Source organism: Trachymyrmex cornetzi, unplaced genomic scaffold (assembly GCF_001594075.2).
Source record: "Trachymyrmex cornetzi isolate Tcor2-1 unplaced genomic scaffold, Tcor1.1 scaffold427, whole genome shotgun sequence".
Taxonomy (NCBI): domain Eukaryota; kingdom Metazoa; phylum Arthropoda; class Insecta; order Hymenoptera; family Formicidae; genus Trachymyrmex; species Trachymyrmex cornetzi.
Window position 1 is genome coordinate 104,186 of NW_017299038.1, and position 19,691 is coordinate 123,876.

General features: G+C 37.1%; 1 protein-coding gene across 1 annotated transcript; it reads left to right on the plus strand.

Annotated features, from left to right (window-relative positions):
- The first annotated feature begins 983 nt into the window (after positions 1-983).
- On the plus strand, positions 984-17,904 carry LOC108764462 (prohormone-2). Its single transcript, XM_018512723.1, has 9 exons — positions 984-1,224; positions 3,755-3,875; positions 3,950-4,063; positions 6,640-6,775; positions 7,749-7,979; positions 15,795-15,911; positions 15,996-16,072; positions 16,212-16,447; positions 16,668-17,904. Exons 1-9 carry the CDS (start codon positions 1,006-1,008, stop codon positions 16,749-16,751), a joined length of 1,335 nt encoding a protein of 444 aa, XP_018368225.1. The 5' UTR covers positions 984-1,005; the 3' UTR covers positions 16,752-17,904.
- The last annotated feature ends 1,787 nt before the right edge of the window (positions 17,905-19,691 follow it).

A 19,691-nucleotide genomic window follows, 5' to 3' on the forward strand; every position in this document is an offset into this window, starting at 1 on the left:
AACAGCATTATTTTAATTGAAAATGATTTTATTAATTCAATATAATAAAACAAATAAAATTTTACTCAAACAAAAGAATGATGTATTTGTTTTATTAATATTATTATTATTATTGAATTAATAAAATTATTTTTAATGAAAATAATGCTGCACTTGATATAACGTTATTTTTTCACTGTAGATAAATTTAAATCTATGAAAAATAAAGTAAAATACAATTCGAATCTTCAGTGATGATAAAAACTCGATGTTAAAACTTTGATGAGTATATTAGAATTTTTTTAAAGTTTTACAATATGAAACAATAAAAAAATTGCTATGTTTTTCAAAGACCTCTGTTACTGATAAAATAATTAAAATTCACGTTGCCGAGGGAAGCTTACAATTAGAGGAAGAAAATTAGAGGCTGCATTATACTAATTATCAGCGGCTTGCAGAACACAAGGACTTTCCATCCACGCGTTGAAAAATGTTCTAAATTTAAAAAAATCATTTGTTTGAACAGTGCTAACTAAATATCTACTAAATATAAAGATACATTTATTTGGCACAAAATGATTAGTTTAATTTAACTTTATTTCTTTTTATTGCAGGATAAATATTTATTTACACTATTTACAATAAATAAATATTTATTAAAATTTATTTTTAAAATATTTTTTTTTTAGTGACTACCAAACCGATGGCGTTCGATAACGGTAAAATCTTATGGCTCCGATAATGTCGGCTGACAGGCTTTTGACAGCAAAATAACAACATAATTCCCACGCAAAACGATCCTTACGATGCCACGTAGAAAGCCGGGGATCCGTCGGGAAGACGTAGTTGGGTCATCGCGTGGGCAGAGACGTCCCTCGTATCAACGGCTGTGTGGAGTTCGTGTATGCGGCACTCACACGCACCGCCTGCTGTCGGCGTCGTGTGCCATGCGAGGAAACGCAGCGCGCGCGCAGCCAACGGCGTCGTCGTAGGGTGCTCTCACCACCACGAGGCGAGAGACGGGGAATGCTCGTTCACCAAGGTGGGGGTTGGTTGATCGACCGTACCCCGCTTTTCTACTCGTCCTGCCGAGCCCCGACATTCATTCCACCCCGAGCCGGCGGATCCGCTAGGACGTGCCTGTTCTCCACCCGGGTGCCAGCCGAAGGATCATCGCGAGACTCGCGAGAGAGGAAGGGACAAGCGTACAGGGACAAACCCAACGAAATTACTGCATCTCGCAAGGTAGACAAATCCTCACTTCTTCGTGTAGTTTCTTTTTTTCATTCTTCATTCCGTGGTTGATAATTTCGGATGAAAACAGATTCTGAAATTTGAACGGTGAAATGTAATTGTAAACGCGCTTTATCGTCACGTAGCCGGCCACTTTCGGCACATTCATACAGGTAGTTGCGCACGGCTCCGAGTCAAATTTCATTTTATCTCAATGAATGTTGTTCAATTTTAGCGATATTTGTAGGAAGAATTAGATTCACATTTCTATGTCTATTTTAAGAAATTTGAACAGCTGGCTACGTGCGCACGCGTGTGTACGTGTGCGTGTGCGTGCGTGTGTGCGTGTGTGTGTTTCGGGATTAAATGTTGCTTTATGATTTCGTCGTTGATCCTCTTTGAAACGATAATATGTCTGTGCTTGTCATGTCGTGTATTGTTATAATAAATTAGAATTAATTATGGCGACGGCGTGTGCGTGAGAGAAGGCTTTTATGCACACTTAACTCGTCAATGAGATTCTCATTCAGTGAAATGCATTTTTAATTGCGATTTACCTAGCCGTGTAGCTCGTACACGCCGATAAATGACTATAGTATTTGTAGATGCAACAAGTGTACGATTTCTAGGTCTACTATATCCGGTTTGGCGTTGCTACACGGTTCGCTTTAATTGTCAAACTTCGCCATTCGTTTTCGGACTTAGGCGAATGTCAATTCCGAGAATAATTCCCAAGCATTTAATCCAGTGATCGTTTAATTGAGAACCGCGTCGCAACGTCAATAACGAAACTGTCGCGAAAACTGTTTCAACTGTGACATTAATTTCTATTTGTTCCACTTAAATGTCACTTTAATCCATATCGATACCGTCTATTACCGAGGCGAATGAAATCTCAATTATATATCATATAAAATGCGAAATTAAGTGACCTTTTATGTGCAAAAAAGGAGTCTTCTGTAAAATTCGAAAGGTCAGAGGTCATGTATTTTTCAATACTGAATCAGACGATTAAACTTCCTGGATATTGCATATAAATTGCGAGCCATTTGCTTTGTACAAAATTGCGTGGAATGCAATATCCGAGATTGTCGTTATACTGTAAATACGCAATTTCGCAAATACATATCGTTTTCTGTACGCAATTTTGAACTCTGACATTTCCATGTAGCACCGTCCGCGCGCTCGCTACTCTCCGCAGCCATTTCCAGCATCACCATTAGAGTTTCACGTAATTACGCTGGTTAACTTACCCTCAGAGGCACTCCGTAATTCATTAATGAGAAGCCAATTGAGAGCAATTAAGTAGTGTAATTCGATCGTGCAACACGCGGAAACTTGCCTTCCAGCATTATGAAATTCTTGATATATCGAACAGCTGCTAATGAAGTTATTATAGATACGTAAATTTATGCATGTTAGATTAAAATAATCGCGCAAAATCGAGTTTGCCAGGATTTTCTACTGAAAACAACCGCTCCTCTCGCTCCTTTATAGGATATTTATTATTTCTCAAGGAATCTTTTTATACACACGTGGAGCTGCATATCACCGTCACGCGATAAAACAAAAGTTCGATAAAGTCAACCTATCAAGTTACATACATGTGTGTGACGTAAAGCGGTTGGGGAATTCTCTCGTTGTCTACGTCATACGGTAACGTCAACGTCATAACCGAAGAAAGTAAACCGCGTCGATTACATGAAGTCGTGACGTCGTCGGCCGCTGTGACGATGGCGTCATATCTGAAGATATTTTATTATAGAACTCTCCACGACATAATATTTTTATGTAACCGCAAACATATGCACAAGACCCTTTATCGAGCGCCCTTGTTGCTCCTACACTCGGTCTCTCCACACACAGTGGAAATAGACTCTCGACATTTCGCATTACATGACATTTACATATTTAAGCTGTCTTAGTACGGTGACCCGGTAACTAATAAAACTCCGCAGATAGCAAAAAGACGAAAATCGAGACTCAAGACGTCTTAAAGATGTTTTTAAGACATCTTTTTCTAATTTTTAATTAGAAAAGAATTAGTTAAACCTAGATCAAAATTAAGTTGCATTGGTAGAAAGAGGTAGAAAGAGAGTTAGGCTTAAATAACCAAGGAATATATCAAGTCAAGAGAAAATTAAAATGATGATATTTTGTTACAAAATTTAACTGTTTATTAACGTTAAAACAATTAAATCATTTTGAGTGTTTGTTGATTTTTGTGTGTTCCTTGGGTAAATCATGAGGCCTGTTCTTTTTAGCTGAACTTCTAGCACGGTGCATCTTTTCTCTTTTTCTCTCCAACGAAATGTGGAAAGAAAAGGGAGACATGAACTGTGAAAGAACTTTAGGATAAAAGGACAGATCTGTGGTTTAATTTGGTCCTGTGATTACTGGGGTCGGAAATTCGATGTCAAGAGGAAGAACTCGGGGGTGGGAGACACGGGCGCAAAAAAAGAGTGTCGCGAAGCTCTGACCCTGAAAACGGTGCGTCATCGCGAACGCAACTGGCAATGAGAATCCCGCAACTTTGTCGCAGATGACGTGTAACTGGGCGTGGTTGTTGCTGCTGCTGTTCTCGCTAGTCTCGGTAGGCATGTGCCTGCCTACGAGCCTGATGGAGGATGCGAAGAAGGCGGACCAGGTCATGAAGCCGAAATGTAATCTCTCGAAATTATTTCTCGATTTTTATTCGCTTTCGATTCGCTTGAACGCCCCGCAATGTCGCTTTCAGCAAAACGAACCCAGGAGATGCTGATGTTCGGCAACCAGCAGAATCGACAAGCTGCTAATGCTGCCGCCGTCGCTGCTGCCGCTGAAGAATCCTTCACGTCGAACGCAGAAAAACGTAAGTTTTCTTATTAATCAAAGAATTGGAAAGAATAAGGGCATTAGGAGTCGGGCGCAGAAGACGTCGCGCAAATAATACACTTCTTCTGCGCCCGACTCCTAGTGCCCTTACTCTTTCCAATTCTTTGATTTGTAAGGAGTCTTGATTAGTTTGATTTATTAACGGATTTTCTTATTAATTCTGCGCTACTCGCGTGATTTTTTGTAATTAATTATTCGCATTTGGGGTGTTCCTGATAATGTTAGAAATGTGTGATCTCGATCCGATCTTTTTACAAAAAAAGATCGATCTTTTAATCAATTCGTCAGTATCCGATTTTAAGATGGATCGATTTATTTAATAAGAGATCATCGTTCTTCGAAGCGTATGGGCGGATTCGGAAATTCAAGATATATTTTGATATATCATTTCATTCCATAACATTCACTGAATGTTGAACAAGAATAAAATAATGTCTGGATACACTCAGGTGATGTTTCTTAATGCCGTTGGCAGCCCTGCCGACTGCCTATACTGCCTACATTTACACGTTACCAGTTAATATTAATCGGGTTTAATAATATTAAACCCGTAGTTACAACTAATAATTACTACCGACAAAATGTATAAATAAATGCTAGTTAAATTCTAATTTATACCAATTGACACTGACAGTTGTCATCAAATTGAATTTATATACGATATTTTACCGATTTTATATTAGTAATTGATTTATGTCATAACTACAGATGTTAGAATGAACCTAGATTTTTATTTTAAATTAAAATTATTTTACTCAGAGACAAATCAGAATCATGTTTTAATTGTTTTTGTTGAATTTCTACAATTGCAGTGAGAAATCATCAAATTGTCATCGATTCGACATCTATTCCATTGACATTTCTCGTGAGATGCCACAAAAAAAATTTTAATTGAATCGATCTTCAATAGATCGATTCATTCAACTCCGATCTTTTATATATAATAGATCGATTTCAATCAATCCGATTCTAAATCGATTAAAAAATCGATACAATTAATGAAGATCGCACATCCCTAGATCACGTTATATCTCAATTTTCATGATTTTCTTTGGTTATTTACAAATAAAAATTGATAACATTTTATACAGTCTTTAAAGAAAACTACAGTGAGTGCAAAAAGTATTCGTACAGAGAAAATATTTTTTAAAAGAACTTTATTTTTAAAAAGTAAATATTATCCAGCGAGAAATGAGTTATCGAATTGATGTGGAATTGATATAAATACGATAATTTCAATATCAATTTGACGTCGATTCGACGTTTAATTGATGATTATTTCTTGTTGTATAATTAACAATTTATTCATAAAGGATAAAATAGACTATGTTTCTTAAAATTATATATACCAAAAAGATGTGTATTAATTATACAAAATATATCATCTGAAAAATAAGCGAAAATAAAAAATTGTATTGTTTAAATGCTCAAAAAGTATTCGTACAAACGAGAGATTTAGCTTCTAAAATCAGGCATACATGCGAAGCTCGTTTGTTTATGTTATAACAGAATGTATTCATTATATAAAATTGCTAATTAATGTTTATTTTCTACAAATAAGACTTTTTTTTAAATAAATTTCCTTGTACGAATACTTTTTGCTCTCACTGTATATTGTTGTTGTGATTTTTTTTTAACGTAATTACTTGCGTGAAGTCTTTTGACACCCCAACGTTGTATCTCAATATTCACGATTCTCTTTGATTATTTATAATGAAAATTGATAACATCCTTTAGATAAAAATAATTACTCGTGAGGGGTGTTTCTGATACCCCTACGTTTTATCTCCATTTTCATGGTTCTCTTTGATTATTTCCAATAAAATAAAAAATAAAATAAAATTGATAACAATCTTCAGATAAAAATACGTATATTCATGTTTTTTTTTAACGTAATTACTCCCTTGGGATGTTTCTGACACCCCAACGTTATATCTCAATTTTCGAGTCCCTTTAATCATTTATGATCAAATAAATATTTATAACGTTCTCTCTATACGGTCTTTAGATAAAAATACATCACTCTTGTGGTTTTTTTTAGCGTAATTACTTGCGTAGGATGTTTCTGACACTCCAATGTTATATCTCAATTTTCATGCCCGGGTTCACAAGTCGATTTGAAGTCGATTTTTTTTAGGACCGTTTGATTTGATACCTACTAGATTTTCTATTGATTTTCGAAAGAAGATCAAACGGTCCGATAAATCAATCGATATTGATTTGATTTCGATTTATGAACTCTAGGGTGGTTTTCTTTAATTATTTACAATTGTGAATAGAAATTGATAATATTCTGCACATTCTCTCTCTTTGGATGAAAATAAATAATATTTGTAGATGAAAATAAAAAACAATTTTTTTAAAATTAAACATTTTGCGCAAAATATATATAACAATATATACAAATAACAGTTATACATTTAGCGAATTTATAAGGTGACCGAGTGTTCTGGATATCTCACGCGTAATAAAAGGTTAAAACATACAATGCTTGTTATATAATCCAGCGAATATTGTACGAGGATTATCTCTGGAATTCATTTACGTATGTAGGAACTCTCGCTGCCTCGGGGCTGGGAGGCTTGAAAGCAGCTCTCGCCGAGGACGATAAACCATCCCCGGCCCAGAAATCACCCAGCAACACTATGTATGAGCACGAGTCGTACTCGCCGTACGATAAGAATTACGAGTAAGTCTAGTTTTCGCGTCAGGGAAGATAAATTATTCAGAATTCAATACCTCGCGCGCGAATTACGTAACTATTTCAATGTTACGTTTGATTTGATCGACAAACGGAATACATTTTTTTCGCTTCGTAGATTATTATATTTTTAGAACTTAATGGCCTATTCCATTAATTTACCTTGAACGCCATGCAATATTCGAGAGCTTCACGTTTATTTGCTTCGTTATATTCCATATGGCACAGATTTTTAAGAGACGTTTTAAAAACATCCAGATAAAACGTGCTATGTAGAATTATTGTGCTTATATTACCAATATTATTTAATACATTTCATAATATTTTAAGACATTTTATTAGACTGGTATTATATTAATATATATAATATTATACTAATATTACTTTTGTATTTATTTATTTTTTAATTTTAATCCTTGCCTCGCGGCTTTAATGGCTTCCAGTCTACATTTGTTCTACATTTTTCTTTAATAAACATCATATATATACATATAAATATTTATAAAGTACTCCAAATACATATAAAATGTATAAGTAATATTATTATCTAAATTCTTTGAAATTAATCTTACTTTGAAAGAGTGAAATCTCATTCTTTTTCCAGAGTGGCACAATTTCACTTTTTTGGAGTGAGATTTCACTTCAAAGAATTTAGAGAGTATATTATTATTTTAATATATATTTAATATTTTATGGTTTTCCCAAAAATCACCAATTTTTAAAACAGCCATATAAAATATTGAATATAATATAATATATTATAATATAATGTATATATTAATATAATATCAGTACAATAAAATGCCTTATTTTAATATTACAAAACACAAGTATCTTTCTTGGCATTCAATGAATAACAAAGACAATGGTACTTGAGTCGACTTGTGTGTCCCCAATAGAAAGTGCCCAGTGTTACCTTGATCGGCAAGATTCGCCGTAACGAGAATTATTTGTGTCTCAGCTACGGAAAAGTCATCGTGAATGAGGTCGAGGAGGACGTACCGCGGGTGTGGGACACAGTGCCGTATTCGCGGTATTACGCGGGCGAGGATCGGCGCAAGAGATCGGAAAAGTCCACCGCGACCGCGCGACCGAGCACCACGTTGCAGCCTCCGACGAGTTCTTTCCAAACGAGACGTCTGCCTAGCCTTCTGCCTACCCCGCAGCCGGTGCAGGCTCAAGTTAAGAGGAGGTAAGTGGCCGCGTCCTACTTACTCCTAATTCTCCCTCGAAATCGATAACCCCGCGTCGATCGATATTCCCGGGAGTAACCGCTGTTAGATTGCGGTAGGTAACAAAATCCTCGAAAGCGGACAAGTGGACAACCGTAACGACTTCGTTTTATTTTGCCGCGCTTATTTCATGAACCAAAGAGAGCGAAATTGTGAAACGTTATTTAGTTGGAAGTCGATTTGCGAAGGCCACACGGCCTCTCTGTACACCAGACCGATATTAAATTGCCGCATCGGTGATGAAATATCGGAAATCGAGGACGCGAAAATAAGTTTTATGAGAGTTAATATACGATTCTCTCTTTTTCTTTCTTTCTTTCCCTACTATGAATTAAGAGCTGTGCACAATCCCAGGTTAGAATACAGAATCACAATTAAGTCATAATGATATCATAGGACATCATCAAGACATCGTTTGATATTTGAAAATGAACTTACGTATAAATAACAAATAAGATCACGAAGACATCCTTATGATATTCTTATGACTTCTGTGTTCTATTTGAGATGGAAGAACATTAGGAGCAGGAATCAACATCAAGATTTCTACCAACCAGAAACCAATAACACCGGAATACACGGCTTTTAGTAGGTTAAAATCTCAGTATCGTATTTCTATTCCTAATGTTTCCTTCATTGTGCGCAGGGCTTTACCCTCGGAGTCGCGCGCGTTGCTGAGTTGGCATGATAACGGAAACCCCCTCATGTAAAGTGAGGATCGACTCGGTGTACCTCGGCGCGCGAGGGCTATGCATCACCGTGCGCGCCCTTTCCACCCTTTCCACCCACCAAGCATCCCTCTTTTCCTCCGGCGTTTCTTCTGAATGGGTATGAGAGGGCTTGCGAGGGCGTTGCCCTCGGTGCAGGGACGGCGGCGGTCGACCTGACGACCGAAGTCGTATCGAACCATTTGTAGAGAGAGAGAGAGAGAGAGAGAGAGAGAGAGAGAGAGAAAGATAGAGTGAAATAGAGATCATCGAAGACCATATCAGTAGCGTACGCTCGACTGGTGCTGTTTAAAATTGCAGCCAAATGAAATCATCGGAAGTTTCGCATCCGTTATCTTGGCATTGATTCGCCAACCGCTCGATGTTGGTGTTCACCCATACAGCACAGATCATTCCAGTAATATTGCAGTAATATTGCAACGTTTGTCTCAGTAATAATATAATGATAATAATCTTTGTTATTATTATACAACACTTATATCCAGATACGAAAGGAAATTAAAAGAAGACAAAATAAATGCAGGAGACATATTATAAGCAAAGATAAGACGTCAGCAAGATTGCTGCTATGAAGCCTAAATATTGAAATAAAATTGAAAATGTTGCAAGAATGTTGCTGCAACCTTCTGTGCTGTATAATCAGAGGACGAGAATCATCTGATAATAACGATAATTAACGATCTTACTCGTCGCATTCTTTGGCTGGTATTATATTTATCGTATGAGAAATTTTTCGAGTCTGGAGGTCAATTGTGATAAAAATTACAAAAGTGAGCAACTACAGTAGAATATTTATAATTTAATTAGTCTCTAGTAATTTTCACCTCATTTCAAGATACACAATCGGCTTCCAGTTGATTGATTTTAGGATAGAGAGATTCACAAATTTTTCTGTCCTGCTGCCAATTAAAGGATCATCTACAATGGGAGTAATGTGGTGCAATAATTAAATTACAAGCCGTAAGAAATCGACCGATTACAATTGAATGAGAAGAGAATAATCAACTACAATTGGTCAATTTTTTACAGCTTACTATACACAATGGGTACTTTCTATTAGGTGTTAAACTTAATTCCTATCGTTTTTTCGTCTCGAAAATCGATTTGTTTCGAAGGGAAGATGAATGAATACCTTAATCAAAGTAATTTCCTCCAGTTTCTACTACTTTTTCCCATCTCTCCGGCAACAGGGCAATCTCAAGACGGTAGAACGCGGTGTCTTTCGAGGCGATCCATTCATCCACCCATTTTTGGACTTCGTTATAACTGAAGAAGTGTGTCCGTAAGTGCGTGTTGCATCGATCGGAAGAGATGGTAATCCGACGGTGCCAAGTCTGGAGAGTACGCTGGATGCGGGAGAACTTCCCATTCAAGCTCTAGAAGTGCCTGCCTCACGCTTTTCGCGACATGCGGTCGAATGTTATCATGCAACAAAATGACTTTGCGTCGATTGTTGGCTACGGACGATCTTTTTTGCATCAATTCCTCACTCAATCGGCCTTTGGAGTAACATTTAACTGTTTCGACAACTCTAAAAGCGTTCGAGCTGGATTCTCATCAAGCAATTCTTGCAGCTCGACATCTTCAAATTTTTTCGGCTGTCCTGGACAGCCGATGGAGTTCCATCACCATAAATTTCGGATAATAAGCGATGCGCTTCAGCTGCGGTTTTCTTGAGGTCGGAGTAGTGAAGAAGCACATGTCGGAAAAACAGCTTATCGCGATTCATTTTCATTCGATTGGAAAATCTCTTTGGCGTCGAGAAATCTAACCTGTGAGGATTGAATCACTTTCAGCGATGTCTAAACTACAAAAGACATGTGACTTCATCGTCGAAACTCGTCAGCGTTGGAGGCAGAGCCCTCTAGTAGCGAGCGATAGGAATTAAGTTTAACACCTAATAGTAAGAGACATAGTGTGACACAGTGAATCATTACATTCTTATTATTTATCAATGTTAATCAGAGATGAAATGATCACCGTGTTACACTGTATGTTTTTTGCTAGAAAGCGTCAAATATTACCCCCATTGTGGATGGTATAACAGGCTTGAAAAATTTGTCGTATGACAAAGGTAATATTAGCCTTTGATGTATCCCTCCCTCCCCTATAAAGCAAATGAAACGGATAAGATGTTACGACGCTTAATAACGCAACGTTTACGTCCGGCTCGCGATCGCGCGACGGCGCGAGATAAAAATACGCTTTCCCGGTGAGCGCGATGCAGATTTATCGAGAGCCGAATCTAATTTCAGGAAATCGCGTGAACACGCGAGCCCTCGATATCGAAGCCGTAAAAGCGCTTCGCACGGAATTGCCTAAGGCCGGTGTTTAAAATTAAACACACATACATGGGACCTGCCGTCGAGCAGGACATTATTATCGTCTCAAAGTTAACAGCCATCGCCATCGCGGCCCGTTATTTTTACACGAAAAATGTACGGGAATGCATTGCCTGACCGTCGCAAATGTCACGGGTCACCCCGGACGGACACGACAACGATTAATTTTTTCCTCGATAAAATTCTTATAACGCGGTAACCGTTTCCATTATAGTAAACGCGATTACATAACGCGTTATCCTTAGACGCGAGTGCCATAATAATAGAATAGCACTCGCCGTTAAAAGCACTTTGAATATATTTTCATGAAAAAGAAAGAACGCGTGTTGCGCGCCATCGAGGAAAATTGCGTTAAAATTTCTTCGGCCAAGATCTCGTAGAAATTTCGTTTAATATAATTAATAATATTTATACAATATTACAATTTATATATTATAATTTTTATTCCGATTCCCACAATTTTATTACATCGAATTAAATTAAAATTGTGAAAAAACTGATTTAATCAAAGACGATGGTATCTAATTACTTAACTCGTACAAAAATTCTTCAGTTACTCATTTGATTGCTAACTGTCGTCTTGTTGACGCACATAAGTTATTACTAAATATGGATACGGATATACAGCGAAATTAATTTAATTTTTAATTGATTATGTTCACGGTTTGATAAAATTCATCTTCAGTTTATTTGATCGCCTGATCTATTAACCTGGTGTCTTTATAAATGAAGCGGAACGATCTCCTATCTAACCAGCTAAGAATTTTGATTGTATATGGATCAGATACACCGAGGATGGCTCGAACGTAAGCCGAAACGTCTGATTTTTTCGTATTTTAATAAATCATTTGCTCGCACGACTTACCGCGAAAAAAAACTCTCATTAGCCTCTGTTCTCTATTTATATTAAAAATTCTTCTCCCTTCAATTCTCAACATCTCAGCGAAAGTCTCTTTGAAATTAATTAGAGAATTAGAATTGAAATTGAAATTGTAGATCTCGGCGTGACTTTGTCGGAATCTTCAAAGATCTAAAGGTAAAAAAAAGCACTATTATTCTCGCGAATTAACGATCCGTAGCTTGGACTATCCTCGCACATTCTCGCGAAAAAAAGACAGAAATAATTCCTGCGTGCAGCACAAAGCGAGCGTAGAGATTTATGTCCATTTCTATCAAGGTACATGTAGATTAACTTTAATCTCAGTTTAACTGACTCTCTAAAACTTTAGAGTGAATTGTCACTCTGAAGAATGAAATCTTAGAAGAAACTCTCTTTCAAGACTGGCTCAATTTTCGCTCTTTAGAGGGAGATTCCATTCCAAAGAATTTAGAGAATTTACTCTTTATGTTTTTCTAATTCTAATACCCGTTTCTACTCTAATGCAATTTAATTTTGATCTCGATTCAACTAACATTTCATCTTTTCCTAGTTCTAACAATTAGAAAAAGATAAACAGTAAATTGAACTGAGATTAAAGTTAATTTCCAGATAGCACGGAGAGTTAAAAATGAATTCAGTCATATGTCATCAGTTCTGAACTTATTTTCAGATGCGAAAAGAATACTTTTTCAGAAAAAGAATTCTTTTGAATCCTTTTTGAAACTCTCTGTGCTATCTGGATCTATATTGGTAGAAACGGGCTTTAGACGAATGTACGTGTTCGCCTGTGCATACGGCATCGTGGCACACGAACGTGGCCGCGCACACCCACACGGGGGGAGAATTTGGTGCAGTGCACGAATCGCTCGATACGCGTGACGCAGGTGGTAGTGGCGCGGTGGTGGTGGTTGAGTATCCGCGAGAGAGAGAGAGAGAGAGAGAGCGGGCCCACGAAAAGCTGAATGGAGCCGGGATGGAGGCGAAAGTAGGTCAGAGCTTGATTGTTCGCCGGTATCAGCGACCAATCATCTGGCAAGCACACCCCGCGGATTTATCGACGATACTTCCGGCTGCGACAGGATGAGCCTCCGCTGCACTCCATGTACTGTTCTTCCGTCGACGGTATATAATAATCCTGCTGACGCATTAGACAACAGCCCTGCCGTCCTCGTTTCGAGAGTTTGAATGGAGGCGTCCCGTCGGATGCAGATCAATAGAGGAAACGCCGACGTAATGAACTAGATTAACTCGATTAGAAGAATTGCAAGCGGCACGTGCCGAAAAACTAACGTTAATGAGATAAAAACGTCGAGTTCTCTCAGCATATCTAATGGCAAGAGAACCTCTCGAAATGTTAAAGTCACGTAAATAAATGAATTTAGAAAATATCCATTGCAGCTAATAAACGGTTTTTAAGAGTGGAATCGTCTCTTACATGTAAAGCAGGTTTTTTTCATTACATCTTAACAACTATTTAAGACATACAAAAAATGTTTTATATGAAAATTTTATAGTAAAAAATTGCCTTCATTTCTATACATCATAATATATCAAAAAATAATAAACATATAGATTTAAAAAAATTAGTTTTTAAAAATATTATTGACGTAGAGAGAGAGATGAATAGAAATAATTTTATTTTAGAATTTTTATATAAAGTATTTTTGATGTCTTTAAGAATTTTTTAAGTATAACAAAAAAGGTGAAAATTGCTTTACAGATAAAGGATAATTTCATCTTTTAATTTCCAACTTTACACTGTGTAGTATAAAATTCACTTTTTCAGTCTCGCAAGGTTCATTGAATCAATATAATTTTTTACTGTTTGCAATGTATACACATTTCTCATACAAAATAGAACTTTGTTGCAAATTAATCGTCTAATACCCAGTTCTACCGATCAATTTCAATCTTGATTTAATTTATCCTTTATCTCCTATTAATCCTTAGACTTTGAAAAGAGAATAAAAAATAAGTTAAGCCAAGATTACAATTAATCTGCATTAATAAAAATGGATATAAAGTGAGCTTAAGACGAAATCGAGACGGAAGAATCAAGATGGATAAATTACAGTAGTAAGACTCGAGAGTATGGTCAGCCTTGGCGGCGCAAAGGCCGCGTAGGGCCAGAGTCCTTACTACGCTCTGATAAACGCCGAAAAGCTGAATGAAAGTATCCTACGAGTTTTTGGCACATAGCCAGCTTATCAGTTGATCAGCGTTAGTCTCTACCAGGCATCACTATATCGATCGTTTTATCGTAAACGCGATGTGTAACAGCTAAAGAACACGTAAAATTCAACAAAAAATCGAAATGACTTCATTTTGATTCTTAATGTCAATAAGCAATAAAATTTTTTAACCCAAAGTCATCATTTTGACTTTCTTCTCGTCAAAGTAACTTTATTTTGACGTCATGAAGGTCAAAATTTGACTGTTTATTGACATTAAGATTGAAAATAATGTTATTTTGACTTTTGTGTTTCTCTTGGGTTGGATGATTACGAGATGACTTTCTTTGTTAATCAACAATGGACGACGACAACCGTCGCCGCAGCAATCGTTTCTCACCATCGAAGGCGCGTATTGTCCGCGGTATTGTCCCCGTACTCGCCGTTGTATCGAGTACAAGTTTGAATGCTAGCTACCGTGAAACTCGTTCATACAAAGGACAGTCCGTCGACAGCGAGATAAAGCGCCGTTCGTGCTGGAGAACAATAGCGCGCGATGTAGGGACGAGTCGTCTGTGATTGTCGTCGGTCGCTTTGCGTCACGGATAAGCATCGATCAATCTTGAAATATAGACGCTGCGCGAGCAACGCGGAATAATGAATTCACGAAGCGATTCCGAAACGAGATTGCGAGACATCGATCTGAGCATCGTTGGAAAAACGACAATTTTTGTAGCCACGATTAGATCGTCGTTTCTCCTTGACACATCTGTTTAGCATTATCGCGACAAGTGAATCCACTCGCGAATCATTATAGACTACATAGTTCATTGTTAAGTATTGTACGTTCTTACTTGAATAGAAGTACATGATGACTATTTTTAGATCTACACTATTAACCCTTTATTATTTAACCCGTCACATGGAATATCCAAGACATCTTATAAGTACGCTAAATTAATGAATGCTATTTGTACACATTATTATATATTTAGTGCAAGTTGTTTCATAATTAAATAGTTTTTTTACAATGTTTATTTAGAGAATGTATAGATTATTATCAATCTTTATTTAAAAACTCTGCTGGTCTGTTCAGATTTATTTGACTTTAAATGTAATTGATTTTCTTACTAATATATTATTTAAAAACTTTTTCTTCAACATCTGATTGATGACTTTATTAATGTAAGATATTTTTTCTGTGAAAATTTATTTTTTAAGGGGCACAGTCAATTTTTTTTATTATGAATTTTAAGAAAATGAACAGATAGCGAGGTTCAGTATTGTGTTTTTAAAAAAACTCGATATGCTGAGATTGTCTATGTACAAGGACGTACAATATTTTTATTTGTTTTGTTGCAAGGTTGAATAAAAGTCTTACGTCTATGCCTTCAACGATTATTGAGTTGGCGTGACCAGTTGGCAAGTCCCTCTTTTTCGAATCTCTAGATCGTATAGTAAATTTGAGCAGACCAGCAATTAAGTTCTCAAAGAAAACAACAGGAATTAGGATATAATGTTGGGGTGTCAGAAACATCCTTCGCGAATAATTACGTTAAAAGAAAATCACGCAAGTAATAGAGTTAAATTCTCGAGAAAATACCTGCTGAAATATTATCCGAGATTATAGGAACGCTTTTACTTGAATTTTCAGCGTCCCGTATTACCAGGAACCACGATACAAGCGGGAGCTGCCTCTCATCCGGGGGGACATCAACCCCGATGACCTGTTGGCCCTCCTGTCACTGTGGGAAAACGAACAGCGTAACGGGTAATCAATGTTTTTCAAATCTTTTACAATTCTTCCCATAAATATATGCTTAATTCATCAATCTCATTTTTATTCCATGAATAGAAACTGGCGCAAGTATGCTAACGATGAATACGAGATAGACGACAACGATTTCCTTGATGAGGAAGACCCTAGAAACGGTTCGTGTTGATAACTGTCCGATTCTATAATTACGATCCAGCTGCACGAAAATAAAAATAATAAAAGGATAATGAATTTCTTTAGCGAGGATTCCTACCTCTTCATCAGTTCTGTATCCTTTTCTGTATTCCTTTGTAGCTCTCCCATGGTTGACGCCAGTATACCCCTCGCGGCACTACGACACATTGTCGCCCTCCGACATCGGGATAGTCCGAACCCACCCGCCCAGCTATTACGAGCAGTACGGAAAGCAGCTGGATCAGCAGTATGAAGGCCCCGCGCAATACAGTAATCCGCAGTACGATTTCCTTTATCCTCAACGTGCCGCATACTATCCCCAGAAGAGGTTCATGGTGTCCAAGAAACGAACGCAGGTGAATTGAATTCGACAATTGCTTCGAGCCAATATAGCACAGAAGCTTGCCTCAACGTTTGCAATATTACTGTAATATTGTTGGAACATTGCAAATGTGCCTGTAATATTGCTAGAATAATCTGTGCTGTATGAGAATCTTCAATAGAGGGCTTGAGAAAAAAAGAATGAAAGTAGACGAAAGAAATTGTCGAAAAATGCCCTTTTTCCTATACTTTCAGGGTTACGATGCGTATCCCGCCGCTGAGCTGCAGTTGAGCTCCCAACCGCGAAGCTATCAATATCCTCATCGAATGGTCTACTAAGTAATCTGCGACATTGGGGCCTGTCTAGAGGCGCACAAAGAGAAGCAAAAAGTCTCCCGGACGGAGATTCTACCAGAAGGAAAGGATGTTAGCAGCCGTTTCTCCGGGAGTCGGCGCTCTTTCGACGAACGGCCCTTGCTGTCGCTCTTCTTCAGCTATCCTCCCTTTCTATCGCAGGAGGCGAAACAAGCAACAGTCGTGACGATGGCGGCGACGCGGATTTACTCGTTCTAAGAAAATCACGGTGCTCACAGAGAGAAGCTTTCCTCGGGTTTACAAGAGCCGCGCTGAAGAACCGAGGGACGTGAGAATCACAGACCTTCCTTGATCCAGACTCTCTTTAGTCCAAGTACCTCGGAATATAAAAAGTGACAAATTTGCATTTAGAATATGGCATTTTATCATTGCAACGATAATCAGCATTCAGGTCTTTTGCAGAGGCCCGTTTAACACGAATTTTATGAGACAGCATGTGAAACATATCAGAGTCCACGACTCAATATTCGATACAATTTTCTGCGCCAGCTGGTCGAAAAAATCGATCGGTTTCGTCGAGCTCTTTTTCAATCCGATCGCGATGACAGTTTAAAAGTAAAGAAAAAAAATAGCTTCAGCGCGCTCTTGTTACTTACTCGCTTAATGGTAATGTTACGATTTTAAGCTCCTTTTGCGTGTAATACGGGCAACGCGCTCGTAATGACGCTACGACTGAATCATTAAACAATCGTAGTATCGAATCAAATTACCCTCAGGCTTGGTTTCGACGACTTCGTGACTGATATAAAATATGCATATATATAAATATATATAATACAAATATGTATATGAGGCGATATAGTTTTGAGTTAGCATGAGACTAGATGTAGGTCTATTCGTCTATATAGATAATTCGAGCGAGTAGGAATTGAGAAGAATTGACAGACGAGAGAGATGTATCGACGTATATATATGTATTGTATAAACGTGAAAAAGTAGAGATGGAGCGAAATTTTCTGCGAGATTGAATTTTTCTTCGATATGCAGATTATAAGGACTATGTGCCCATATTAGACTAGAGATTCATCGAGATTAAGGTGGAATTTGATCAACAATTACAATTTGTATCAGATCGATGAGAATAAATCAATTAAAAGAAATAAAAACCTATTTTTCGGTCAAAGCGGATTTTAGTGCTTAAATATTTCAGAATGAATTTATATACATTTAGTTCTGCAAACCGCGCGCCGAAATCTTTTTCGGTCTTGAAACGCAATTATGAACAGAATTGAAGTAATAATATCATATTGACAAGCAGTTTAATCATTTTGTATGCTAATAAGTATCTTAGGATATTAATAATTTGATTTATTGTGAAAAATATTGCCTCACACACACACACACACACACACACACAGCTGGGATTCGAATCCAGATCCGGCAATAAATTAAATTATTTATAATTCTTAAGATGCTTAGGTTAGCATCAAACCATTAATATGCCTTCTAAGATGCTTAGTATTAAAAATTATAAAATTATAAAATATTAGTGCTTCTCAATTTAATATGTGATACCGCTATTCTAATTCTGTTCATCATTGCGTTTCAAAACCGATAAGAATATCGATGCGCCGGTTTGGATATAAATTCACTCTGAGATATTTAGGCTAAGATCCGTTTTGACCGAAAAATCTGTTTATTTCTCTTAATTGATGAGTTTCATCAATCAAAGCAAGGTTCACTAAACTTGATATTGATTTGCTTTCTCCTGATTGGTTGAATTCAATCTCAATCTCAAACTCAATCTTTGGTCTGATCTAGAGATCTCGTAACAGAGTCTGGCCAAGAGCTGACAAACTTTTGATTAGCCCCTTGTTTTTGTTAACTTCAGTAAGTTAGAATGCGTGAGACAGTATAAGTTAGAATGAGATAGCATTTAAAAGGAGACAGTATATATATCCTTCTTTCTCACTCTGATAAAATTGCTCGAAGCCAGACTCTGTTATAAGGTCTCTAGTCTGATTAGGGCGTCACCGTGAAATCTTCCTGGAAAACTTTTGGCAATCGTACCAACGAAAACATAGTGTCAGGAATTACATATAGTGAGTGCAAAAAAGTATTTGTACAAGGAAATTTTTTACATAAAAAATCTTATTTGTAGAAAATAAACGTTAATTTTTTCAGATATATTTTCTATAATTAATACACATCTTTTTGGTATATATAATTTTAAGAAACATACAGTCTATTTTATCCTTTATGAATAAATTGTTAATTACCCAGCAAGAAATGATCGTCAATTAAACGTCGAATCGACGTCAAATTGGTGTTGAAATCATCGTATCGATATCGATTCGACATCAATTCGACGATTCATTTCTCACTGGATAATATTACTTCTTAAAAATAAGATAAATAATGTTTTTTTATATATTTTCTCTGTACGAATATTTTTTACACTCACTGCATATGTTCTCGTCGTTTGACCGAGGAAGCGCGAGCCGAACGTTGATCAACCGAATCGGTCATCTTTGTTGCATTTGAATCATCGGGTCCGTATTTCTGGAAAACGGGAAACGCTCGAGAGAAGAAGAAGAGATGAATGTGAGCGTAAAGGCCTAGGCAAAATTAAAAGCACAGGCAGTAGGAACAGGGAATCAGATTTCAATGTATCAGAAACCATGCATTACGGTATAGGAATAATACACGGTTTCTGGTTGAAGTCTATTATTTCCTGTTCCTATTGTCTGTGCGTTTCATTGTCTAAGCTCAGTACCGAAGGGGTTTATCTTCGTAAGGTTTATCTTCGAACCAAACACGGCCTTCCATATTCAACACTTCGAGGAGACTGAACATCTCTACATAATTAATTAATATAATTACACGTCTGTTACACAAGCACGTAACGTCTTCACTGAAGATATTACGCATTATGCTTTTTTCTCTTCGCCAAATTAATCGCAG

Bases quoted from the DNA above. Each gene is read 5' to 3' on its own strand.
- LOC108764462 (XM_018512723.1), top strand. From the start codon at position 1,006: ATGCTCGTTCACCAAGGTGGGGGTTGGTTGATCGACCGTACCCCGCTT. The intron at 3,876-3,949 runs GTAATCTCTCGA...TGTCGCTTTCAG, and splicing joins CCAGGTCATGAAGCCGAAAT to CAAAACGAACCCAGGAGATG. The intron at 16,073-16,211 runs GTTCGTGTTGAT...ATTCCTTTGTAG, and splicing joins TGAGGAAGACCCTAGAAACG to CTCTCCCATGGTTGACGCCA.